Consider the following 26,161-nt stretch of genomic DNA (forward strand, 5'->3'; position numbering starts at 1 on the left):
GTGGGTCCTGGGACCCCGAGATGCTGTCCTCGCGAGCCTCGTCCGGCCTCACGACCCCACCCGCACCTGGACCGTGTGTCACATGGGGCTGCTTGTGACAGATGGCCTCCGCCTGTACCTGGCTGCACGGTCCCACGGGCACCCGCTGAGCCTGGTCAAGTGTCCTCTTCTCTCAGCAAAAGGTGCTCTAACCACTTGGCTCTGAAAGCCGGGAGCCAGGGACCCCCACGGCCAGTTGTGGCTGGGACTGCCGGCTTTTAAACCCCTCCTCCCCGGCTGGAGAGACGTCCTCAGCCTAGGCCTGTCCTTGTCCTCCTCGGCGCTCAGCACTCTTGTCCCTTCCCCTCCCTCCACTGTGCGCAAGCCACACCAGCCCAGGCCTCAGACCCCAGACACTCCGTGGCCTCTCTCTTCTTCCAGACTTCAGCCATGACGTTCAGCTCTTTCTCCTCCGGGTAAACTCCTACCCATCCCTCAGAGCCCAGGGCAGGGTCATCGCCTCTTGCACGCCCTCCGCACCCCTGCAGGCGGAGTACTGAGCTACTCCACCCCGCACCCCCACGGCACCCTGGATGGGCCCTTTGGGACTGTTCTCATATCCCTTCTTCCAGCAAATAATGTCTGTGTCCTGCGGGGGTAGGTCCTAGTCCAGGGGACACGGCAGTGACCAAGACAGACGGACAGACATGAATCCTTGCGAGAAACTCATTTTATTCCAGAGGGGAGGCGCAGAAAGAAACAAGCAGAATACGTTCACAGTCAGCGGGTGGTGAGGGCTACACAGAGGGCTGGAGGGGAGGAGGGGCGGGTGGGGTGTGGAGGGGAGGAGCCACTTTAAATCTGGTGGAGACAGTCGTCTAACACCCCGAGGAGCCGAGGCAACGAGCCACACAGAGATGTGAGGAAGAGAGCATATGCAAAGTCCCTGAGGCGGAGGGAACAGCACATGCAAAGTCCCTGGGGCAGAGGTGAGCCTGGTGTGTTTGAGCCGCAGCAAGGAGGCCAGTGTGGCTGAGCCGAGGCAGGAGCTGGTGGCTGGTGGGGCAGGGTCTTGAGGCTGTTGTGAGGCCTCTGGCTTTTGCACTGGGTGAGCTGGGAGCCACGTGAGGGTCTCAAGGTGAAGAGTGAGGTGACCTAACGCCTTAAAGTCTCCCTCTGGGTGTGGAGCCGGGACTCTCACAGCAGCCTGGACTGAGGCAGCAGTGGCTTCGGCCACGTGGGTCCAGCGGAAGGCGTGAGAGGGAGACAGATTCGGGGCGAAATTGGAAGGGAGTGCCACGTTTTGCTCACCCATTGGGTGTGGGTGGATAACCCCACAGATTTTGGCCCTGAAGAGAGGAGATCGGTGTTGCCGTCTGCCGAGACGGGAAGGCCGTGACGTGGCAGCTTGGAGGAGGCCAGGAGTTCACTCAGAACCTGGGGATCGAGGCGCCACAGCCCCGAGGCAGTGAGAAGTGGTAATCGATGAGCCTGGGAGACGTTAGCGTGTGGATGGTGGCCGGAGCCCCGAGACCCTGCGAGCTCGCCGTGGGAGCAAGTGTGGACACAGAAGCCGCCGGGACGGGGCGCCACAGCCCTCACGCTCAAGGTGGGGGACAGCAGGCAAGCCTGGAGCCCTGATGTCCCGGGAGAGGGAAGGCCGTTTGCGGGAGGACAGGCGCACCCACTGGATTTGGTGACACCCAGGCCCCTGGTGACCTCGGCCAGGCCGTCCCCGTGGACACAGTGGAAGGGAGACACTCGGGACAGGAGCGCCGGAGGCTCCTTCTAGAAAATCTAGAAGACCATCTGCTGTGAATGGGAGCAGAGAAATGCCCGTGCTTGCGGCGGGCACGCGGCGGTCATGGCCTCGTGGGTCCTCGCCTGGCTTGACGTGAACTCCACGAGGCAGGGGCTCATCTGTGCAAGGCCCGCTCCATCACACGTGCGCGTGTGCACACCCCCGCATGCGCGAGGAGGCCCCCCCGGGCCCGGCAGGCTGCAGGACCACGCAGACCTGCCCGCTTCCAGCGTCACCACGGGGTTAGAGCGAGCCCAGAGCAGCCCCTTCGTGTCCCCCGAGGTTCTCCCGGGGACCGTCTGTGTCCAGCCAGGATGATTTACGACCCTCTCCTACCGCTGCCGTCGTGCGCCTTTGGGGGGGGACGTCTTTGATATCACGGGGCGTGTTCGTGAATTGTTCCCCGTTTTAAAACAAAAGCAAGAACGAAGCCAAACAGCCACAGAGGCACGTTGTGCGACGTCCGAAGGAAAGTGTGGGGACGACCCGAATCTTCCGAAGCCTCGGCTGACGGCCATAAATACGCACAGGACGCAGACACCCCCCATCACCCATGATCGCGAAGAGCGTTGCCTGCAGCCTCGATGTCGGGTGTTTCCAGAAGGGCCCTGCGAGGAGCGTCCGCTCCGTGGCCGAGACCGGGGACCCCCAAGTGGCGTCCTGGTCATCGCTGCCGTCAGACCCATAGCTGTGACCCTCCCTCGTCCGGCACGTTCCAGATGCTACTTGCAGAACCTCTAGGAGACTCACCACATCTCCGGATGAGGAAACGGAGGCACGGACTCAGGAGGGCGCGCGGGGTGTTGGGACTCCACGTGGGGCTCCTGGGCCGTGACCTTCCTGTGTGACCTCGGGCCGGGCAAAGCCCTGCTCTTTGAGGTCCAGCCCAGCCCTGAAATTCCTCTGCCTCCACATGTCTGAGCACCCCCCACCCCCAGCTCTTCTGGGCGGGCCGGCCGGTCCTTCAACGTCCAGCCGAGACTGACTCCCTGGTGAAGCTTCCACGAGCTCCCGGGGCCCGGTCTGGGGTGAGCACTTTTCCTGGAGCGTCTCTGCTTACTTTCCCAGCCTCGCCACCCCACCCTCTGTGTCTGACGTCGGCGGGGGGCCCAGAGCTCTGCGAGGACCCACACCAGCGCCGGTCGGTGTTCGTAACCGCGGCACCGGGCGCGCTGCCTGCCCAGAGCCGGGGCTCCGTGCTTGCCGAAGGAATAAAGAAGAGAGGGCACGCGCCATGGCCAGCTGCTGGGGCTTGGGGTACCTGTCTGTACCCGGCAGGTGCCCACCCGGCCGGCGTTCGAATTCCTCGGGGCCTTGGCTGCCCCTGAAGGAGGAGGGTGGTGCTGTATTGCCCTCTGGAAAGTGGAGGGCAGGACTTGTCTGTGTCTGGGGTCCCCGGGTCTTTAATGCTAAGTCACGTGGGCAAGACCTGTGTGCACCCTGCCCCTTCCGTAGCCTTTGCTCATCCTGGGGGGCTGCGAGGGGTTCGGCGTGGCCGGAGCAGAGAGTGCGAGAAATCAGGCCGGACAGGGCGTGGGGGCCTGATCAAGGTGTGTGCTCCACACCCGCTGGGAGCCGGGGGCTGGGGTGGGTGGGATGTGATGTGTGCCAGGGCCTCGCACGAGCCCAGAACTTGCGTTCTAGGAGGCCGGCTGCGGCCGCAGCCGGGGAGTGCATTGGGGGTGAGGAGGAAGGTGTTGGAAGGTCAGGCCTGGCCTGAGGTAGGGTGGGGCTGGGGCTGGAGCGGACGGGAGGGTCTGGAAACTCCCGTGGATGGGCTTCGTCCGCCTGCCTAGTGATGGCGCGTCAGGGTTGGAAGCCAGGCGCCTGTTGGCCTCCAGTCTCGCGTTCTCTGGAGGCTGGAGGAGGCCGGTGGATTTGGGGGCGGGGGGGCATCTGGGGAGATCCGAGCGGCTGGCGAGCTTGGGTCTGGGGCAGCAGGACCCCAGCAGGTAGGTGGGAGGGGCAGGAAAGGATTGCCCATCCCTCCCTTCAAGGGCACACTTTTGGCCAAGTCGGTGCAAGTCAGTACATCAGATGGCCAATCCCTTCCAGAAAAGCACCAGGCCTTCTCTTCCTCCGGCGGGCCACGCAGCTCGGTGGAAGGGGCGGTGGCCCAGGGCTGGCTCCCTGATGCCCAGACCTGACTCACTTCACCACGCTGAGCCCGTGTTCTCCTCCAGGACGAACGAGGCTGACACAGGAGGACGAGAGGGTAGATGGGAATGGGCTTTGCGAGCACATTGGCAAGCGCTGCAGAGACGTCAGCTTCCGCATCGAGGGGGAAGGCAGGTCTATGCAGAGCGGCATTTCTTTCCAGATTTCTCCTGGAGGGCAAGGTGGACTCTGGGGAGCTGCCTTAGCTCACGGGAGGCCTGTGGCGGGGGCACATTTATAACGATCAAGAAATACGGACGGTGAGTTCTGCTGAGACATGTTGGGAGCCATTTGGTATTTTAATTTTTTTTAATGTTTATTTATTTTTGAGAGAGAGAGACAGAGAGACAGAGAGTGAGCAGGGGAGGGGTAGAGAAAGAGGGAGACGCAGAAACTGAAGCAGGCTCCAGGCTCCGAGCTGTCAGCACAGAGCCCGACGCGGGGCTCGAACTCACAAACCATGAGATCGTGACCTGCGCCTAAGTCAGATGCTTAACCAACTGAGCCACCCAGGCTCCCTGCCATTTGGCATTTTAAATATGGAGCCCAGACACCTGTCCCCCTTCCTCGCAAGCACCTGCCTGGGTGTTTCTCGGGGCGAGAAGTCAGGGCTGCGGGAGCTCCGTTCCTTCCTTGCCGACTATTTATGTGACTGCTTCATGGTTCATTCCTTTCTGCCAGGTTTGCCCTATGTGTGTGACTCAGCCAGGGAAAGCACATTCCGGAAGCTTCCTCCACATCATGCAGCCCCGTGAGGGGGGAGGAGACACAGTGGGATGGGACGGGCTGGGCTTTGGGGTCAGTCCCAGCTGGCGGGCATCCGGACCTGTGAGCCGTGTGACCTGGGGCATCTGGGCTCTCAGAGCCCACTCCCCTCCCCCTGGGGAAGGGAGGTGATGTCTGTTCCTGACAGCAGTATGGTGAGGACCCAAGAAGCCACGGGCATGTGGGATCCCCCCATCTCCCTTCCCCTTGGCCGGCTCTGTTCCCTCTCCCAGCCCATCCATGCTCTAGTTTTGTTTTGTTTCTTCGAGTTGTCTCTACACCCAACATGGGGACTCGAACTCGTAACCCTGAGATCAAGAGTCACATGCTCCACTGACTGAGCCGGCCAGGAGCCCCACATGGTAGTTTTTTCTCTTTGTCTGTACCAGCAGTATATCTTCATTTTCTTGAGTTTTCCTTTTTGCCCTTGGTCTGTGCTGTTAATCCCCATCTGCGGGGATCATTATTTCTACCAAGGAAACTTCCCTGAGACGCGGGTGATGATGTGCTCCTTCCCCGTTGCCGTCGCGTTTGTGTTTGGCAAGACCTCGTGGCTCTCCTCTGAGCTCCTGGGTCGTGGCCCCCGGCACCTCGTCCTCACGGGCCGGCGCTCTGCCTTCCTCCCTGCTTCTGGCTCCGCGTGGCAGCTGCCCAGGCCGGACAGTGAAGCCTGGCTCTCGCTTGTCCCCCTTTCCTGTGCGTTCTTCCCCGACAGTCTCCTTTCTGGGTGATCATTTTCAACCTTACAGATTGTGCTTAATGCTTTGGTGTTCAGTTCATTCATTCATTCATTCATTCGTCCAGCAAGTGTTGGTTAACCGCCACCTATGTGTCAGGTTCAAAGTGGGACGAAGTGTCCCACAAACCAGAGATACGAGAACGGCCAAGAGAGACGTGCCATTGGCCTCCAGACTCACACGGCAGCGGGGAGACCGATAGTCACCAAGTAAGCAAATGACTATCACGTGGTTTCAAGTAGTGACAGCTTCTCACTCTTTGCTACGTCAACAGGTGACTCTTAACCTCTGTCTTTTCTAACCTGAATCTCTTTTAAAGAGCACAGTTAACTTCCACTGACGTGAGATCATCACGGAAGCCTCTCGATTCATCACCTTGCTTGTTAAAATCCTCTTCGACGTGCTGTTCACGCGATTACACTTGGTCAGTTAGAATCACAGGACTTCTGGGTTGAAGGCTGAGCTTCAGAAAGGATGGCGACTGACACAAGGTCACGCCGCTGGTCAGCGAGGAACCAGCAGGGGAACCCAAGGCTGCCGACGGCAGGTGTCTTTATAGACCGGCGTCTCGTGTCAGGGACACAGGACTCATGCAGAGAACTGGTTTTCATCCTTCCCAACACCTGGTGGACAATCAGGTGCCAACTAAGCAGCAGAGGCTGAGGGGCAGTGGCTTCAAGGGCCAGGAATGCAGACCCCAGACCGCACGAGGTGACGAAGGTCCCCCATCAGACCCGTGTGCCTCACGTCGCCGGGCTCCTGGATCCCAGCACGTCAGCTGCAATTTACAAAGCAGAGACCAGACATGAAGGTGAAGTGCCCGAGGGGGCCTACATTTTTCAAAGGGGGGAAAAAAAGGCTTAATTATATCTTTAGGAGGCACAGACACGCCAAGGAATACCAGCAACGTCTGACAGACGAAGCAGAAATGCCAAGGACGAGGATTTGGAAGATTAACACAGTTGAACTCGGCACCGTGGCCTTTTTTTTTCCTGGGGCTCTGGAAAGCTGAGGAGGTAAACACCCCAGCAGGTGAGGTGGACATACCAGGCAAGACGGAAACGTGCCTCTCCCTTTGGCCTGCCTTTTGCTGCCAGAGTGGTCATGAGCTACTGTCCCTCAGAGTTTTCCGTGGCCCCTCTTCCCTTCAGGACGGAGTTTCGTCTTCCTTGCTAGATTGTGGGGGACCTCAGGGACTGATGTCTCATCTTCCTCTGCCTTTATCCCACTCAGTAATCGTGACGGAGCTCCTGCTGTGTCCTGCCCCAGGCCCTGTGCTGGGGACAGCGGGGACAGAGAAGAACAAAGTGCAGATGTGCCCCAGAAAGGGGAGCTGGCTGTGACTGCGGTGGGCAGATGTGGCGTTACAGCCGAGGGAGAGCGGGTACCGGGTACTCCCAGGGCTAGGGAGGCTTCATGAAAGAGGACGTAAGCAGTCCAGCTGGTCCCCAGGGCCTGGCACGTGACAGATGCCAATATCATACCTGCAGAATCAAGTCGATGGCTGGAGCCAGCCCCGGTGGAGGCTTTCCGATCTCAGTGGTGACACGGATGGGCACCGTGCGTCTCTAGTCCCTCCCTGGTTTCTCTGCAGTAGGAGGGCTGGTGGTGGCTCTGAATGCACACTCCTCTGGACCAGTGGTGGGGAGGAAGCCAGGAGACGGCTGCAGACCCAGATTCCTGGTTCTGCAAGACTGACGGGGTGGGAGGTCCCAGGAACAGCCTTGACCACCTCCTCAGCCTCGTCTGCCTGTCTCTCCCCAGGACTGACACTGTTCCCAGAACTGGTCTGAACCGTCATACTTTTGGGGTTTGCACATGTCCTTAGTGCTTCCTAGGCTCGTAATTATTTCTCAAAATCCAATGTAATGTCTGTGGAATCTTCCTTAAACCTGCCCTGTGCAGAATGCCCTCTGTTGGGTGGATGAGAGGATGGATGGATGGATGGATGGATGGATGGATGGATGGATGGATGGATTGATGGAGGATGGGTGGATGGATGGGTGGGTGGGTGGATGGATGGATGGATGAGGATGTGGATGGATGGATGGATGGATGGATGGGTGGATGGATGAATGGATGGATGGATGGGTGGGTGGATGGGTGGGTGGATGGGCACATGGATGGATGGATGGGTGGATGGGTGGAGGATGGGTAGGTGGATGGATGGATGGATGGAAGATAGGTGGATGGGTATGGGTGGGTGGATGGATGGATGGATGGATGGAGGATGGGTGGATGGATGGGTGGATGGATGGATGGATGGATGGATGAATAGATGGGTGGGTGGATGGGTGGGTGGATGGGCACATGGATGGGTGGATGGGTGGAGGATGGGTAGGTGGATGGATGGATGGATGGAAGATAGGTGGATGGGTATGGGTGGGTGGATGGATGGATGGATGGATGGATGGGTGGATGGATGGATGAATGGATGGATGGGTGGGTGGATGGGCACATGGATGGGTGGATGGGTGGAGGATGGGTAGGTGGATGGATGGATGGAAGATAGGTGGATGGGTATGGGTGGGTGGATGGATGGATGGATGGATGGGTGGATGGATGGGTGGAAGGATGTATGAATGGATGGATGGATGGGTGGGTGGATGGGTGGGTGGATGGGCGGATGGATGGGTGGATGGGTGGAGGATGGGTAGGTGGATGGATGGATGGAAGATAGGTGGATGGTATGGGTGGTGGATGGATGGATGGATGGGATGGATGGATGGGTGGATGGATGGATGGTGGGTGGATGGATGGATGGAGGATGGTGATGGATGGGGATGGATGGGATGGATGGATGGGTGGGTGGATGGGTGGATGGATGGATGGATGGAGGACAGGTGGATAGGTATGGGTGGGTGGATGGATGGATGGAGGATGGGTAGATGGATGGATGGGTAGGAAAGCTGTGAAGAAAAAGGTAATAGCAGGAGAAAGCCTGGGCTCGGTCAAAGGGAGGACTAGGAGGTTGAACTCAAGCCTGAACTACTCTGGGAATGGAGGGAACGTGTCCACCCAAACCAAAGCAGAAGTAGAGCTAGTCCACAGAATGGGTGTGGCCTGCAAAGGGAGCCCTGGGTTAGCAGGGATTATGGATAGAGGTGGAGATTTGGTGTTGACATTAGGTCACAGGGAAGGGATCGAGAAGCTCCTTCTGGTTGGAGGGTGGGGGGAAGGCAAGGGGCACACTCCTGAGCCCCGCTTGTGCACTTGGGATTTCTCGTTTCACACTTGCAGCACGAATATTCGTGCCACCTTAATCAATCACTTTTCTCGTTAAATGGGAAGATTCTGCAAAATCCCGACTCTGCATGTGACCTGCATCAGAAGGCAGGCCCCCTCCTCCCTGGCCCTTCCCAGTGTCCCTTTCACTCAGGCAGCCCCTGGCTTCCTTCCCTGGTTCTTTGGTCTCTGTGCGCAGCTGCGGCCCGAGCCACAGGCGAGCCAGTGCCTCGCAGAAATCAAACCTCCAACAGTGCCTGTGATGGACTTAGATGCAGACGAGCTCTACACATTTGGGGCCTTCCTTTCAGTACGTTTTGAAATCAACCCAATAAGAATACTCAACACTTGCCCTCTTTTTCCATCCTGCAAGAGTTCAGCCGTCCTTTGAAAATCAGATCACATTTAAATTGGAAATGGGATGCGTTTTGCCGCCGCGAGTCATTTCTGAGGAGGTAGAGGGCGTGCTCGTGCTCGTTCTGTTTCTGATTTTGAAGGTTGCTATTTTTATGTTTAAGTTTATTTATTTATTTTGAGAGAGACAGCGTGAGTGTTGGAGGGGCTGAGAGAGAGGGAGAGAGAGAATCTCAAGCAGGCTCTGCACCGTCAGCATGGTGCCCGATGCGGGGCTCAAACCCATGAAACTGTGAGACTGTGACCTGATCAAACCAAGAGTCAGCCGCTTAACTGACACCTGGGTGGCTCAGTCGGTTAAGCACCAACTTCGGCTCAGGTCATGATCTCATGCTTTGTGGGTTCGAGCCCCATGTCGGGCTCTGTGCTGACAACTCAGAACCTGGAGCCTGCTTTGGATTCTCTGTCTCCCTCGCTCTCTGCCCCTCCCCCACTCACACACTGTCTCTCTCTCTCAAAAATAAATAAACATTAAAAAAAAAATAGTTCTCAGTCTCCCCCAGCCTCTCACCTCTTCCTTGAAGATCTGGAAACTCTGAGTACTGGGAGCGTAGTCTTAACCTCAGCCCCAAGGACAGGTGACGTCCGCAGGTAACCCAGGCCCCTGAGGCTGGTGTGCACCACTGTGGGGCTGAGGCCAGGAGGGAGGAGAAGGTGACACTGATCAGGGCATAGCGGGTGCTGGACTGCCGGGGGGGGGGGGGGCGGACAGGGAAGCATGCTTGACTTGGCACCTGTGAGCCCCCACTGAGCTGGCCCAGACTCTGTACCCCGGGAGGGGTGGGTGGGAGTGGCCGGGTCATCAGGGGCCGCTGGCACACGGAGGGTGGTGACAAGCCCACATCTTCAGCAGCGAGCTGAAGATGTTCGTGGGCGTTCACCCAGGACAAAGCTACAACGTCACCACCCGGCAGGGGCAGAGAAAGGGTGCTGACAGCCTGCAGAATATCTCTCCATCAGAGCTGAAGCCCTTGTTTACTTAGAATAGCCTGGAATCCCACGCCGGCTGCCGGGCATTTCATTTTTGAAACACAAGCCCAGAGAGTGAAAGGGGGGATGGCACTCCCAAATTCCCCTTCTGAGCGTGAACTTGGTGTTCCTGACCGGGAGCCAGCGCTGGTGCGGGAGGCCTTCTCCAGCCTTCTATGTGGGCCCCAGGGGCCTCACCGCGCTGCCTCGTGCGTGCTTCCTAAGTTGGCGGCAGGGATGTTTGTAGAAACCAGCCTGGAATCAGCAGTCGATGCCGCAAACAATCAGTGGCGAATTCTCAGCATGTGGTTGTGGAACTTCAGGCTCCAAGCTTGCTCTGGGTCACGTGACTGGCAGGTGCTAGCCCACGCTTCCCACCCTGGCCTTCAGCTGCAGATCAGCCACAGAAGTGGCCATAGAGTACTTCCAGGGAACCGCCACCCCCCCCCCCATATCACATGACCTTGGACAAGTCCTAGCATCAGAACAGGTGGGGTGGAGAAAGTCCCCTGCAGGGACTGAGGCTCAACGAGCCTGCAGACTTTGCTTGCGTTGCTTCGTCTGTCGGGAGGAACGCCTCCTCCAAGAAGCCCTCCCTGACTCCCCCAGACTTCACCTCCTCCATTCTCCCCTGCTGGACTTCTCTCAGCCCTGCACTTACTTAGATCCTCCACCGGCTTTGAAGCCAGGATTCTATTATTTTCTCTGTCTCACTGAGAACAGCTCCTGGTGCCTACGGGAGAAGGCATGAATGCGTGGGGAGGTGAAGAGGGGAGCCCTCCGTCCGGCGGGGAGGTCGCCCTGCGCATCTCGGGCAGATGCTGTGCTGGGTCGCCCGGATCACGCGGTGCAGAAGCACGGGGTCACATGGTATCATTTGCTCCCTGAGGAATCGGAGGCCCAGAGAGGGCTGCAGTCTTTCCACAGCCCAGCGAGGCTAACGCCCACCCTAGCCTCGTGTGTCTCGTCCCAGAGTGCGGGAGAGTTCTCTCTGGGCCTTTGGCCGTCCCGCAGAGGCGAGGAGGTGCCAGCAGGGCCCGGAGACAGGGAGGTGGCCAGGCACAGGGGAGGAGGCCTCCAGTCATGGCCTTCGTGTGGTCCCTCCCCTGGTCCAGGGAGGGACAGTCGTGTCCTGGGCGCCCGCTCCACGACAGGCCCTCTTCTGGGCTCTTTCGAATCCCCCGTCAGGAAAATGCCGGCGGTGAGCTCACCGCCCTATGCCACGCAGGGGACTCCAGCGTCCGGCTCAGAGTGGGGCTCGACGCGGTCTAAGACGCCTTCCGTTCTCTCCCCAGGTGTCGTGCGCCAAGTACGGCCCATCGTGGGCCCGTTTCACGCCGTCCTGAAGCTGGAGATGAACTACGTGGTCGGGGGGGTGGTGTCCCACCGAAACGTCGTCAACGTGCACATCTTCGTCTCCGAGTACTGGTTCTGAGGGCCCGTCCTGGCGCCGCCACGCCTCTGGGCCAAGTCCCTGCTCCAGCCACCGTGCCCGCCCTGCCGAGCTCTCTTAAGTTTTTGTTTGTAATGTCAGGCCCGCACGTATTAAGCTGCGGCCAGATGAACAAGTTCATCTCCTGTGTTTCGGTATTTAAATAGCGAGCCCAATTACTCAACCGTTTGTTGGAAACCTTGCTTGTTCGTATTATTTTCTTCATGCAGAGGTCAACGTTTGCTCCTTTCTCTGCCTGCGGGCTGGGCCTTGCGAAGGACCCAGGAAGGAAGGGCGTTTTTCGGGGGGCAGCCAGTCCAGATGCCGAGAGAAAACCAGTTCTTGCACTGACTGTACGAAATTTGACGTTCGGTACTTTTTTTTTTTTTTTTTTTTTTTTTTTTTTGGCCAATCGGGTGTTTTACGCCCAACGATGGGGCTGCGGTAGAGTAGCAGGTATGACCAGTTCTGCCCAGAAGCTGCATAACACGATGCCCCGGGGAGCACTCAGAAGGTGCCCTACGGTTCTGTTGAAACAGGAAAGGGAAAGGCACAGCCTGTTAGGTTTGTGTGCGAGCCGTGCGTGTTCACCAGGGGAATGGCTGGACTTTCTCGGCACCTGCATCCGTCCTTTCTTATCATAGGGGGGGGAAATAAACAGTTTTGCGAGCCTCCCCATGGCCTGTGCCTGACAGTCTTTCAAGAAGAGGGCTCTCGAAGTGCCTGGGAATGTCCCCTCAGGCCTTCTCAGAGACCCCGCCTCCTGGGGAGGTTCTGGGGGTGGGGCCCAGCACATATTGGAACAGCTTCCCACCCGGGTCACTTCTGATACCACGCCCACCTCTGAGAAGTGTGGCTCCAGCCCACCCTGTGCCCCACGACCAGGCCTGCTAGGCAAGACCCGGAGCCCCAGCGTCTGATAGAATTGCTTGAGGGATTCTGGTCCCTTCTTGAAATCACTGCGGAGAAATAACAATTCTCTTCAGCAGGGAAGAGGGGCCACCAGTGTGCACTGAGTCCCCCCCGCCCCCGCCGCCCCCATGCACTTGGCACGTGGTGCCTCATCCACGGCTCCCAGAGCCCAGTGAGGTGGGCACGATCGTACGCAATTTCGAGATGAGTGAACAGGGCTCAATTGCCTAAGTCACACAGCTTTTTAGGGACAAGGGATTCAAATTCAGTTTATCGGACGCCAAGCTCTGGGTCAGAAGAATCGTGGGCAGAGCTGGGTTTCTAGGGTGTCCCGTTACTGCCAGCATTGATGGTGGAGTCAAGGTGCAGCCTGTGTCCTGAGGCGCACTGGGACGCACGGGGATGTGGCAGCGGGGTCCCTGGCTTCCACACACGCCTCTCCTCCAGCCCCTGCCCACATGTATCCCATCTTCTTAGGTATGGATGCCCCTTGTGGCTCAGAGCCTCTCTCCTCCTGTATCCCAGCTCATCTCGGCAGCCTGGACCCTGGCACTGGTTGAGATCTCAGCCCCACGTGGGACTTCGCCCTCGTTGGGATTTCAACGTGGCCCCAGTTCTGCAGAATGTGGTCTCTAGCCACCTTCGGGAACTCCCCGCGTTTCTGAGGTCGCTCATTTGGGGGGCACTGGTCTGTGAACGTCAGGCCCGGGCCAGCCAGGCACAAGAGCTGCTGGGGCCTGGCCGTCTCGAAGTGGTGGGGAGGGGGACAACAGGTGTAGGACTGGACAATCCAGGGAGCCATCTGAGCGGCTCTGGAGACCAGTGATTTGGGGTCTTGGCAGAGAAGGGCGGGGGGAACCTGGGGTCTGATCACGGGAATGGAAGCCTGGGGGTGAAGGGCAGGAAATGAGAGGCCGCTTGGGGTTCTGGTTTCCTGCCTGGAATTTGGGGGCGGGGCGGAGGCAAGTTGGGGGTGGGGGGCAAGTCTGCAGGAGCCAGGCAGCTCTGGGCCCAGGCCCTTGGAGGGGGAGGTATCTCCTGCTCCCTGAGGCCTGGGGTGGGAGTTGGGGGGGAGGTACTGCAGGGCCGAATGGGAAGGGAGAAACGAGGACCCCTGGAACAGGGGCCTTCCCACTTTCTTTATAGGGGTTAGAGTGGGAGCTGCCATTGGTGGGCAGGGCCAAGCCCCCTGCCACTGATTGGCTCTCGGGAGAGCACGTGACTCAAACTGGCCAATCAGCCCTTCCCAAGAGTGCGCTCTGGGGCGTGGGAGCCAGCCGAGGGGAGGCACAGAGGGGACAAGGAGCTGCCAGGTGGAGATGGGGCGGGAGGAGGGGGAGCTGGGCGCCTGTCCCGCCTGACTGGGGGAGCCAGAGAGGCCGGCTCGGGCCTCACCTTGGGAGGGCCCAGCAGCGTGACTTACTGGCATCTGCCCAGCCTCAGTTTCTGCATCTGGAAAGCGGAGGCGATAATCGCTGCCCGGCCGCCCTGCCCTAGACGGCAGTGAGCAGCGCCGGCTGGAGACGCAGGGCACGAAAGTGCTGCCTACCTGTGTGTAATCTTAATTCACTCATCGTCCAGAGCGGTGACGAGGAGGGCGAGGATCGCGATGGCCACTGTCAATCAAACCACACCAATTCCCTGCGCAAGTACGGCGTCTTCCTGCCTCTGCATTTTCTTAACCATCCGTGAGAGAGTCAGTAGAGCCGTTGTGTAAATTAGACACGAGCACAACTTCTCCTGTTGCATAGCGTGCTCCGGGTTGGGCACCTGGTGGACCACTAAGTATCCCATTGGTCTTGCCAAGTAATGACTGCCGGGGCCCAGCTTCGGCTGCATCAGGGGACCAGCTAATGTGAACCCGCAGTGCCTCCGGGCCCCAGACAACAGGGGTCCCTTAGAACACAGTAATTGAGGGGAATCGCTAAAGGGAAAGCAAGTTCAGGAGAGGGCAAACGCACACCGACACCAGACCGAATCATTTTTGCTGACTTGGTAGAGAAGAAGCTTGGAGGGAAGGTTCCAGAAGGTCTTGTGCTGTACTATTCTACCAGAAAGCTGCGTCCGTTTTGAATGAAGGGAACTTACACTAACGTTCAGAGGAGCACAGCAGCGTTGTGGCAGGAGTCCCTGGGTCGCCTGGTGTCCTGGAGGGGCTGGTGTAGATGGAGGCAGGGCCACCCATCACCTGGAACCCACGGAGGTAAGCCGGCTTTCCTAAGTCCCCACAAGGTTCTCAGGTTTGTTCAGGTGAACACACCTGGAAACCATGCTGCATTCTTTCATTCCCAGTATTTTGTCATGACAATTTTCAAACATACAGCAAAGTTGAACAAATTTTACAGTGAATGCCGGGATTCTATTGGTAACATTTTACAAGATCACTTTGCACTTTGGTTTTAATGTTTATTTATTTTTGAGAGAGAGACAGAGAGAGAATGAGCAGGGAAGGAGCAGAGAGAGGGGGGACAGAGGATCCAAGCAGTCACTGAGAGCAGAGAGCCCGGTGCAGGGCTCAGACTCACGAACCGTGAGATCATGACCTGAGCCTAAGTTGGACGCTTAACCGATTGAGCCACCCAGGTGCCCCAATTAGATGCCACATTTTGTTAGAGTCTAGTGTGGACAAGCAGTGGAGACAGAGACCCCAGAGGAGTCTGAACTGGTTTTGTGGGACATGACTTCGGCAGCAGGCTCCTTGCTCCCTCCTCTGTCAGGGACACCCAGTCTGCTTGTCCTGAGGCCACTTCCTGGACTGCAGCGGGACCGTCACCGTGAGCCGATTCAGATTCATATCCAGGACACTTCGCGTATTGTGACCCCTTCCCTGGCTGTGCTGTGCTCGCCTGGGTGGCATCGGGGTCCCAGCCACAGTTCTTTTCCTGTCGTGCTTCCCAGCGCCATTCACAGCGAAGGGGTGGGCTTCTAGGTGCTGCTCACCACCCTCCTGGACGTGGAATAAGATGGAAAGTGACTCTTGAGTGACTGTTGAGGTCTCAAGGGAGAAACAGAGCACGGCAGAGCTTGTAGAATATGGCCTTTAGGGAGTATGGTGGCCGTCACCGTGACCCCGATGATAATCACGTTACATTTCGTACAACTCCTGTTTCGTGCCAGGAACACTTCTAACTGTCCCCCAGCACGCATGCGCGAACGCATTTCCTCCTTAGCTCCTCAGCCAGGCCAGCTCGGGGCCATCTTCTCATAAGGAGACACCTGTCTCATCCCCTGGATGACCCTCTGCTCCCATCACTACAGAACTCACAGTGTGACCACCCGTCCTGTGACCCCCCGTCATGTCTCCCCAATGCCAGGATCCCCAAGATACTGGATCTGTGACTTTACTTTTTAAAACTTTGTATTGGGACGCCTGGGTGGCTCCGTTGGTTGAGCATCTGACTCTTGATTTCAGCTCATGTCATGATCCCAGAATTGTGGGATTGAGCCCCGAGTCAGGCTCTGCACTAAGCATGGGGCCTGCTTAAGATTCTCTCCCTCCCTCTCTCTCTCTCTCTCTTTCTCTCCCTCTGCCTCCCGCCCCACTCAAAAAAAAAAAAAAAAAAACTCTTGTTATTTTTTATCTCTTTTTAATGCATTAAAGTATAGAGTGTATGAAAGCTCTCATACCCATCACCTGGCTTCAACAATTACCAATTAACCACCTTTTTACTATTCCTCCTGGTCTCTCCCTTCTCTCGACTCCTTTTGTTTTTCCAGGAGTATTTTTTTTTTCAATAGACTTTCTTTTTTAGCACAGTTTTAGATTCACAGAAAAGGGGTGAAGATAGCACACGGTTCGCATACACCGGGCCCCCAGTCTCTCCACTGTAAATAGTTTCCATTAGTCTCGTACGTCTGTTATAATCAGTGAACCCATATTAATGTATCATTGTTAACTAAAATACGTACTTTAGTTTGGTTCCCTTGCCTTGTACTTAATATCCTTTTGGTGTTCCAGGACCCCATCTAGGACACCGCGTTACATGTCATTGTCATGTCCCCTGAGCTCCTCTGGGCTGTGACAGTGTCTCACACTTTCCTTGTTGTTAATGACCTTGGCAGTCTTGAGGAGTACTGGACAGGCATTTTGTAGGACGCCCCTCAGCTGGGCTTTGTCTTATGGTTAGACTGGGCTATGGGTTTGGGGGAGGAAGACCATGGAGGGGAAGTGTCCTTCTAACCCGTCATAGCAGGGCACCTGCCATCAACATGACTGATAACGGTCAACGCTGACTTTCGTCATCTGGGTGAGGTGCGTCTGTCGGCCTTCTCTGCTGTGAGGCCGCCCTGTCCTCCTGTCCGTTCTGTCCTCTTTGGGAGGAAGTCACTACACACAGCCCAGCCTTAAGGAGTGAGGAATTACTCTCCAGCATCTTGAGGGCAGAGTGCAGGGAGTATTTTAAAGCAAAGCCCAGGCATCCTGTCGCTTCGTGTTTAAATACTTTAAATACTGTGTTAATATACATTTCTAATGATAAGGGCTTTTATTTTTCTAAGTTTATTTATTTATTTTGAGAGAGAGAGAGAGGGAGACAGAGAATCCCAAGCAGGCCCCGTGCTGTTAGCGTCACTTGCACACATTTTTGTATAAACGTTCAGAGCAGCTGCGTCCATGACAAGCCAAAGATTGCCTGCAGCCACCAGAAGCTGGGAGAATCCTGGAAAGAATCCTCTCTCAGAGCCTCCAGAAGGAGTTAACCTTGCCGATACCTTGATTTCTGGCCGCGGACCCCCAGAACTGGGAGAGCACAGATGGCTGCTTTTTTAAGCCATTAAGATCGTGGTGATTTGTGACAGCAGGAAACCTGGGAAACCGATACTCTGTGTGTGTGTGTGTGTGTGTGTGTGTGTGTGTGTGTGTGTACATATATGTGTATGTAAATTTTCCAAATTCCTGCTCAACAATACATCTCTTGGTGTATACATTTTTTGGAGAGCATAGATAGTGAATTAATACTGCTATTTTCTCATATTTTGCAAAAACAAGGCATCCCGACTGTGGGTACACGTACCTCGCGTGTCCCTTTGGTCTCAGCCTTGAGGACAGCGGCTTCATCGGGGGCCCCTGTGGCCCTGGGATTTGCTACCAGAAGGGGGGGCACGGGGCGCAGGGGATCGCCCACCTCAACACGACTGGTGCAGTGAAATCAAGCATCCAAGTGACAGCAAGGAGCCCAGAAGGGAAAGTGCAGCCGCAATTCCATTTGGAGAATTCAACCGCGATTCGCCGTGTCCGCGCCTCAAGGTGCCGCGATTTAATTATTAAACATTAGGGGGCATTAGAAGGGTGATCCATTTTAAACACGGCTGCTTTATTAATCTCTGTGGCAGCTCCTGCATGAATCGGTGTCATTTGAGTAAGCAATGGTGCTAGAATTACGCACGAAATTATGTACGGGAAAGGGTCCGCAGTCAAGTCAGAGAGAAGCGATTACTTTGAATCATTGAAACCTCCCGCATTGGGTCTCCCAGCAGATAAATGTCACCCTGGCTGGTTCCTGTTGGTTTTCTGCAGGCACTTAGCTACCACCCCGTGAGCTGGCTGTCTTCTGGATGGTGTCTTTCGTGCCCCGTGAAATAAGCACACGTCTCTTCCTGGATGGGCCCCCTCGCTGAGCCACCCTAGACCCGCTCACGTCAACTGCCCTGGCCTCCAGGTCCTGCTGCTTCCCAGTAACTTGCTCCTTTAGAGCAAAGCACCCCAGATCCAGCCCCTCTGCTTTGTTCGTGAGACCCTGCATCTCGTCCTTCAGTTCGTTCATTCATTCAGTCAGTCAGTCAATCACCTCAGTTCACCCCCTCCCACTGGTGAGTCATTTCACCTGCGTCTCCCCCCAGCTGCCGGGCTGGCCCTCCAAAACCCAGACCGGAAGGAGCTCCTCCTGGTCCTGGATCCTTCAGAGGCTTCCACACCAACCTCACGGTGCGGCTACGGGACCCTTCCCATGGGGCACCACCCTTCCTTCCCCCCGCCGCCCACCCATTCTACATGAGGTCCAGACGCACAGAACGTGTTCGCACACACAGATCCTTCCACTTGGGGTAACAATGCTTCCACCTTCTCTGCCTGGTGAACTTTTCCTGACCCTATGAGACCCAGCATAAAACGCCCACTGTTTTAGGTGCACACCCAAAGGAAATTGAAAGCAGGGACTCGCACAGATATTTTTACATACGTGTTCAGAGCAGTGTTCACAACCACTAAGAGATGGAAACAACCCAAGAGTCCATCAACAGATGAACGGATAAACAACATGTGGTCTATACATACAATGGAATATTATTCACCCATAAAAAAGAAGGAAATAAGCGAGACACAGAAGGGCAACTGTTGTATGGATGGTTTTAATTAAAAGAAGTAGATACCTAGAATAGGAAAATTATCTCGAACTAGAAAGTAGAGTAGAGGTCTCCAGGGGCTGAGCAGATGTCTTAGGGAGTCAGTGTTCCATGGGCACAGAGTTTTTGTTGGGGGTGGATGGAAAACTCTTAGGTATAGAAGGTATAGGTTCAACAATACCGTAAATGTATCTGATGTCACTGGTGTCCACTTATGAATGGCTGACCCCATAACTACCATGGCATGTGTATTTTATCATAATTTTTAAAGATTAAAAAAAAGCTTTTTAATGTTTATTTTTGAGAGAGAGAGAGAGAAAGAGAGACAGAGTGCCAGCAGGGGAGGGGCAGAGAGAGAGGGAGACACAGAAGCCGAAGCAGGCTTCCGGCTCTGAGCTGTCAGCACAGAGCCCGACACGGGGCTCAACCCCACGAACTGGGAGATCATGACCTGAGCCAAAGTTGGATGTTTAACCGACTGAGCCACCCAGCACCGCTTCAGAATTTTTTTAAAGCAACCTCTATAGCCAGCGTGGGGCTCAAACTCACAACCCCGAGATCAAGAGTCGCACACGCCATTGATTGAGCCAGCCAGGTGCCCCTGATTTTTTAAAAAAAAAACTTTAAAAAAGAAATTCCAGATGCTCTGAGACACCTCCCTCAGTTTCCCAAACGTGACCAGTGCTTCCCTTCTCTGTACATTTGGAGTCTTCCTGTGGTAGGCGTTTGCTGAATCGCACCTTAAATGTCCATTCATTTGGACAGGTCGGGGCGCCTGGCTGGCTCAGTCGGTTAAGCGTCGGACTTTGGCCTAGGTCATGATCTCATGGTTCGAGCCCCGTGTGGGGCTCTGTGCTGACAGCTCGGAGTGTGGAGCCTGCTTCGGATTCTGTGTCTCCCTCGTTCTCTGCCCCTCCCCCGCCCATGCTCTCTCTCCCTCTTTCTCTCAAAAATAAACATTAAAAAAATTTTTTTTAAATGTCCATTCATGGGGCACCTGGCTGGCTCAGTGACTTAAGGATCTGACTCTTGGTTTCAGCTCAGGTCCTGGTCTCACAGTTCGTGAGTTCAAGCCCTGCATCGGGAGCCTGATTGGGATTCTCTCTCTCTCCCTCTCTCTCTGCCCCTCCCCTGCTCGCTCTCTCTGTCTCTCTCTCAAAATAAATAAATAGACTTTTAAAAAACCTATAAAAAATAAATAAATGTCTATTCGTGTGCCTGTCCCTTCCCGGAGAGCAAGTACCCCGAGAGCAGAGGCTCATCTTTGTTCTGATGTCCCCTGGCACAGTGTCGGGCACAGAATAGGAGCTCAGGAAGTGTTTTTTGGATGGAGAATGGAAAACCACCGTGCTGTGCACTGAATTGTGCCCCCATCCTGCCCAAAATCCATATGTTGAAACCCTAACCTCCAGAGTGACTCTTTGGAGACGAGGCCTTTGTAGAAGTGATTCAGGGTCATCAGGGAGGGGTCCTGACCAGATAGGGTTCGTGTCCTTGGAAGAAGAAGAAAAGACACCAGAGATCTCATATGAACGTCATACATACACGATGCGAAGGTGGCCGTCTACAAACCAGAAGGGAGCGTCACCAGAAACCAGTTTTTCAGCAGCCAGATCTTGAACTTCAGCCTCCAGCACAGCGAGGTATGAATGTTAAAGCCTCTGTCTGAAGTATCTGTTACAGAAGCCTGTGACACACTGCCACCAGACAGGAATGGAGGTGACGCTCACACGTGCGGACCCATCAAGCCACGTGACGACCCATGACCGCACCGTGACCAGTGAGAGCTGCTGGCAGTGGGAGCAGAAGAAGGGGCAGCTTCTGGGGGGCTTCCTGGTCTCCCAAGATTCAGGACTTTCCAGGGGCGCCTGGGGGTTCAGTTGGTTAAGTGTCCGACTTCGGCTCAGTTCATGATCTCATGGTTCGTGAGTTCGAGCCCCGAGTCAGGCTCCGTGCTGATGGTGTAGAGCCTACTTAGAATTCTCTCTCTCTCTCCCCCCCCCCCTCTCTCTCTCTGCCCCTCCCCAACTTGCGCTCTTTCTCTGTCTCAAAATAAATAAATAAACTTAAAAACGAATACATCAAGTTTCGAGGTTAAGCGTCCGACTTGGGCTCAGGTCACGATCTCACGGTCCGTGAGTTCAAGCCCCGCGTCGAGCTCTGTGCTGACAGCTCGGAGCCCCGAGCCTGCTTCGGATTCTGTGTCTCCCTCTCTCTCTGCCCCTCCCCTGCTCACGCTCTGTCTGTCGCTCTCTCTCTGAGAAGTAAGCAAACGTTAAAAAAATTTAAAAACGTGTTTCGCATACAAAACTCAACCGATGGTCCTCTCCGAAGTGACGTCTGTGAGTTCGCGGGTCAGGGCTGGCAAAGACCGGAAGCCAAGTCAGCTTCCCCCGCCTGCCCCACCCCCCGGCCTCCGACCTCCAGCCTCTGCCCTGAGCCGAGGACCACCTGGTCCCCTTCAAATCCCATATTTGCCGGATTGTGTTAATAGTCCAGCCCTGGGGGGGGGGTTGGTAAGAATGATAAAAAGCAGGCGTGTGTGGGATACCTCCGGAAACACGTTCAGGGTTTAAAAGTGATGAATACGCACCCGAGCGGGGCTAACCCCGAAGGACGAGAGGTGGCTTTACCTGCGGCCAGCCACAGGGGGCTTGGAAATTAGAAAGGAATGTTTTCCACTCGGCAGAGAGAAACGCTCTTATCCCAGGGCCTATGTTGACAACCTGATGGTGACTCTTCTCAACCCAGCCTAGATAATTGCGTAATTAATTGTGTGCAGGTAACTCGCCGGGAGAAGGTGCTTATTAGGAGCGGGGAGCCCGACGCCCACTCTCCCCTGGAAAGCCGTCAGGCTCGCCTCTGCGCCAGGCGCCCGTGTGAAGGGGCCGCCCGCCAGTGTGCAGGACCTTCTGTGTGCACCTCTGCTCACGGGACGGCTGGACCCGAGCGCCCAGGGGCCCCTGCCACTGCCTGTCTGTTCCGCCGAGTCAAGTCTGAGGCTGTTCCTTGGAGCCGAGGCCCTGCCAGGGTCGGTGCGGCGAGGCTGAAGAGGCAGGAGTTTCCCTTGGGGCTTTGGTCATTCTCCCTTTGGGTTCCCTGAGATGCTTCTAGAAAGCCAGCCTCTGCTTCCTTCCCCCCGCAGCCCCCTCCACGGTCCACACAGCTTGGGGCCTGATGTGCCTGTGCCGGGGCCGGTTCCTTGAGTGCTGGCATAGGTCCCGATGCTGGGGGACAAGTCAACCCCACCCTCAGGGCCCTCGGCCTTCAGGGAGCCAGGCCGTCCCTCAGTGGCCTGTCATCTGGAGCACGGCTGCCGTGGGCCCTGATATGGGCTGCTGGAGGCAGGGAAATGGTTCCCAAACCGGACTCGGTTCTTTAACCCCCATCCCTAGCACCGTCACCACGATTCTGGCCTCCGGTGTCCCATCCTGTGAGACACACATTCCCAAGGGCCTCTCCCCACTTGGCTGTTCCACGGACAAGGCAGGGGCAGCCGGTGCTGGAGAGCCGGGAGTGGAGGGGACGGCCCAGGGCTGTTGTAGAGGAGGTGAGGCAATCATTCCGTCATAGGGTGGCCCCGCAGGCTTCTGTGTCCCTCCCTTTGCAGGAAATCCAGAACAAAGAACGTGGTATCTGCTTGCAAAGAACGTGGTCAGCTTGCAAGCCTGTGAGCCTGGGGTGACCTAAGCGTGCGTTACAGAAGCCACGCTGTAGGGAAGCCTGCACCACTGTCCCCCTGCCCCTCTCTCCCACCCTACACCTCTACAGGAACCTAGAATCTGCCCCGGAGCCTTGGCTTTGGGCAAGACTATTATGGAGAAGGATAGGCAGGGGTGGGAGGGGAGGGGAGACGGGAGACAGGCACGCAGAGCTCCGGACATGGAATAGGGCCAAGGAAGAGGGGCGTCACCTGGAGGGTGGGACCCAGAAGCCATTGCAATGTCACAGAGCAAATGTGGCCATGAAACAGCCCTCTCAGGGCAGCGGCCAAGGGCCAACGTCCTCAACTGGAAATCTAAGCAGTTAGCAGACCAATTATAATGGCAACATCAGCCGACAGCTCTGACCCTGACATTATGTCATTGCATGAAACCCTCCTTCTCAGCAATGAGTCCCGCGCCCCGGCCACCCTGCCCCAGATCCTGCACCTGCATGGATGAATTATTCCAGTCCGTCTGTCAAGCCGCCAGTGACCTGGGATCCTTCCCAAGAGGCGAAGGCCTGCTTTGCATATTCCTTGTGCGCAAAGGCCGATAGATCCCAGAAGAAATCTTCGGTTTCCCAAGACAGCACCCTCCTGGGCATCGTTTGCTCTCTGACTCCTACACCGATGTGCGTGCAGCGGGTGCTTAATTCTTGCCTGCCCCAGCAGGAAGAGTGTGCATTTGTTCACAGAAACAGCCTCCACATGGTCTCCCTGGATGAGCCTTTACTGTCAGGAGCTGGCAGAGCCCCCCCCCCACCCCCCCACCCCCGCCCCAGCAGCATCGCCCTGGAAACCCGAGCCCCCCACAGCCTCCCAAACCAAAATCACGGCCCAGAAAGCACCAGGCATCCCAGGACCGCGTGCTAACGGCACTGACGTCCCGGGAGAACCCACTCCGGCCTCTCCCGGGGCAGGCTTGTGTTGAGAACATTGGTGTTGCTGATAAACAACAAGAAATCGGGATCTCGCAGCACTTTGTCGTACGACAGGAAGATGGGTGCAGCCGGAGGTGAGGCCTGGTGGGGCGGGTTCGTACCCGGGGCCTGGCTCCCTCCGGTGCTGAGGGAGAGGCAGCAGGAGACAGGCACTCGGGGCTCTGAGGTGGAAGCCGCTGGTGCTCACAGAGTCTGTTCCAACCAGAGACTGGAAACGAAAAGACGCTTCCGACTGGACCTGGGTGGCTTTCTTTAGGGAATTATCACCAGCTTGGCACGTGCCATCTCCGGGCAGCACTGGGAGGTCATTACTAATCACCACCCAGCCGAAGACGAACCTGAACCTGAGAAGCCCAGGGACCTGCACCGCCCCCCCCCCCACCCCCAAGCCTAGCAGCTCCTCCTCTGGGGCCCTCCCAGGCTCCTTCCGCTGCAGACACGGAGGAGAGACCACCTTGCGTGTAAGCCCTGATGAGCACTGTGGAACGAGTCTCTCCTCCTGACCAACTGCGTTCAGTTCAGTTGTGTGCAAATGCCCGCCTCCAAATACGCCTGAGATAAAAACAACAGCACAATAACCGCCGAGGTGACGGCCGTGGACCAGGGACCTGCGCAGGCTCCTCCAGGACGGGTGCGTGAGGGCTTCCGGAATAGGTGGGTCTGGAGCTGAAAATGCTGGAAGGGGGTCCTTTCCTCCCTTCTCCCTGCAGGGGACCCACCCCAAGTCTAGTGCTTTTCTCCAGCTCAGGTCAAGAGCCCCCTTAGACTTTTCTTCAACTTGTCAGTTTTCTCATCTGAACAACAGGTCTGATAATTACTACCTCACGGGGCTTTGGGGAGAAGGAGGCAAGGCGGCAAATGCAAAACACAGTGCACAGCGCCTGGCCCGGAAGAGGAGCTCGGAGCTCTCTGTTCTGGTTTTTCTCCCTCCTGAGACTTACCTTTGTGGGCTCTCCGTAAATGTCACTTCATAATAATGCCATTATTATTTTAAACTTTAAGCAAATCCTGATTGCACATCTTCAAAAGCACAGGTACAGAGCCAGGCCCAGAGACACAATGAACAACACACGGTGGCCAGAGGATAATGGTGTAGGGGTCTTTCGGGCCCAGAAGAAGCCAATTTCTTTCTTTTTTTAAAAAAAAAATTAACATTGATTTATTTTTGAGAGACAAGAGAGAAACAGAGCATGAGCAGGGGAGGGGCAGAGAAAGAGGGAGACACAGAATCCAGAGCGGGCTCCAGGCTCTGAGCTGTCAGCACAGAGCCCGACGTGGGGCTCGAACCCACAAACTGCGAGATCGTGACCTGAGCCGAAGTCAGACCCTTAACCTACTGAGCCACTCAGGCACCCAAAACCAATTTCTTTAATTGCCTGTTGTAACTTACTGGACCAAGTTTTGTTTTCGTCATTTTTATTTTGTTAGTTTTCCCTCTATACACCAGGATATTTAAGACAAAACGCATTTCAATTTCACAAATATTTTGAGAAATAAATTCTCAGAAAAACCAGCCAGTGGATCCGTCATAGTACAACTCCGCTAACTTTACTAATAAAAGCATCGTATGCTGTCAGAATCCTGAGGCTCAACATATCCCTTTTCACTTTGGCCACCGGGAGGCTCAAATCTAAACTTACTGTCCAATTAACACCCTAGCTGACATTGAAAATGCAATTTTACCTCCTGCCTTGTTTCTGATCTCCTTTATCTTACTCTGTACTGTTCTAGAGCGTGCTCTTTAGGGGAAGTCATCTCATATCCTTTCTAAAACTGGGGCACAAAATTATTATATTGTAAAAGGCGAAGAGAGCGTCACGACAGAAATCACCTGATGCCAGAGCCAAAAGGTAGAAGAAACCTAAGTGTACTTTGGTGGATGGATAGGTAAACAAAATGTGGTCTGTACTTACGGTGGACTATTGTAGGTAATATTCCTTTAAAAGGAAGGAGATTCTGACACCCGCTATGACGTGGATGAACCTGGAAGACACTTTGCTCAGTGAAACTAGCTGGACACAAAAGGACACGGACTGTATGATTCCACTCACCTGAAGGACCCGGAGAGGTCACGTTCACGAGACAGTGGGTGGAATGGCAGTTACCGGGAATGGGGAACTGTTTAACGGGGGCTGTTCCAGTTTGGGGAGAGGAGAAAGTTCTGCAGGTGGACGGTGGGGATGGGAAAGTGGTCAGTTTTGTAGTGAGTAGGTTTTATCACAATTTTTTTTAAAAACCTTAACAAAAGAAAGGAATCACCTGCAGATGGACCCTGCAAAACTTCTGTCTTCTAGAAATGCCCTAGGCTGGTCTCTGCCATTTTATTCTTAAATTTTTTTTTTTAACGTTTATTTATTTTTGAGACAGGGAGAGACAGAGCATGAACGGGGGAGGGGCAGAGAGAGAGGGAGACACAGAATCCGAAGCGGGCTCCGGGCTCCGAGCCGTCAGCCCGGAGCCCGACGCGGGGCTTGAACTCACGGACCGAGAGATCGTGACCTGAGCCGAAGTCGGACGCTTGACCGACTGAGCCACCCAGGCGCCCCTGCCATTTTATTCTTAGTAGAGGGATAATGTAGTGGCTTCCTCGCGGACGCATCTGCCCTCCTACCGAAGTTAGTTGTGTTCTAGAACTCTCCAAGGGGGCCTCGGAGCACAGAGGCTGGCTCCCCACCCCCACCGCCCGGCGCGGCTAACACAATCCCGCCGTAACGTGATGAGTGAGCAAAGCCCTGTCCCCAGAGCAGACCCGCGTCTGCCGAGCGGCAGAGCAGGGCGGCCGGCCCC

The 26,161-nt window shown here is 55.8% G+C and overlaps 1 protein-coding gene and 1 long non-coding RNA gene across 2 annotated transcripts in view; both read left to right on the top strand.

Moving 5' to 3' along the window:
* FBLN1 (fibulin 1) overlaps positions 1 to 12,153 on the top strand; it is an 83,518-nt gene extending 71,365 nt beyond the window's left edge. Inside the window, exon 17 of the mRNA XM_027070461.2 lies at positions 11,343 to 12,153. Coding sequence (XP_026926262.1) covers positions 11,343 to 11,482 — 140 coding nt within the window. The 3' untranslated portion in view covers positions 11,483 to 12,153. The remainder of the gene's footprint in view (positions 1 to 11,342) is intronic.
* A 1,279-nt stretch (positions 12,154 to 13,432) lies between these two features.
* Positions 13,433 to 19,933, top strand: LOC128310993 (uncharacterized). The gene is made up of 2 exons (XR_008288908.1): positions 13,433 to 17,636; positions 17,864 to 19,933. It is a non-coding gene; the product is annotated as an uncharacterized LOC128310993 (long non-coding RNA).
* Positions 19,934 to 26,161: the final 6,228 nt, after the last annotated feature.

The sequence above is a fragment of the Acinonyx jubatus genome, chromosome B4, assembly GCF_027475565.1.
Source record: "Acinonyx jubatus isolate Ajub_Pintada_27869175 chromosome B4, VMU_Ajub_asm_v1.0, whole genome shotgun sequence".
In the NCBI taxonomy this organism is placed as follows: domain Eukaryota; kingdom Metazoa; phylum Chordata; class Mammalia; order Carnivora; family Felidae; genus Acinonyx; species Acinonyx jubatus.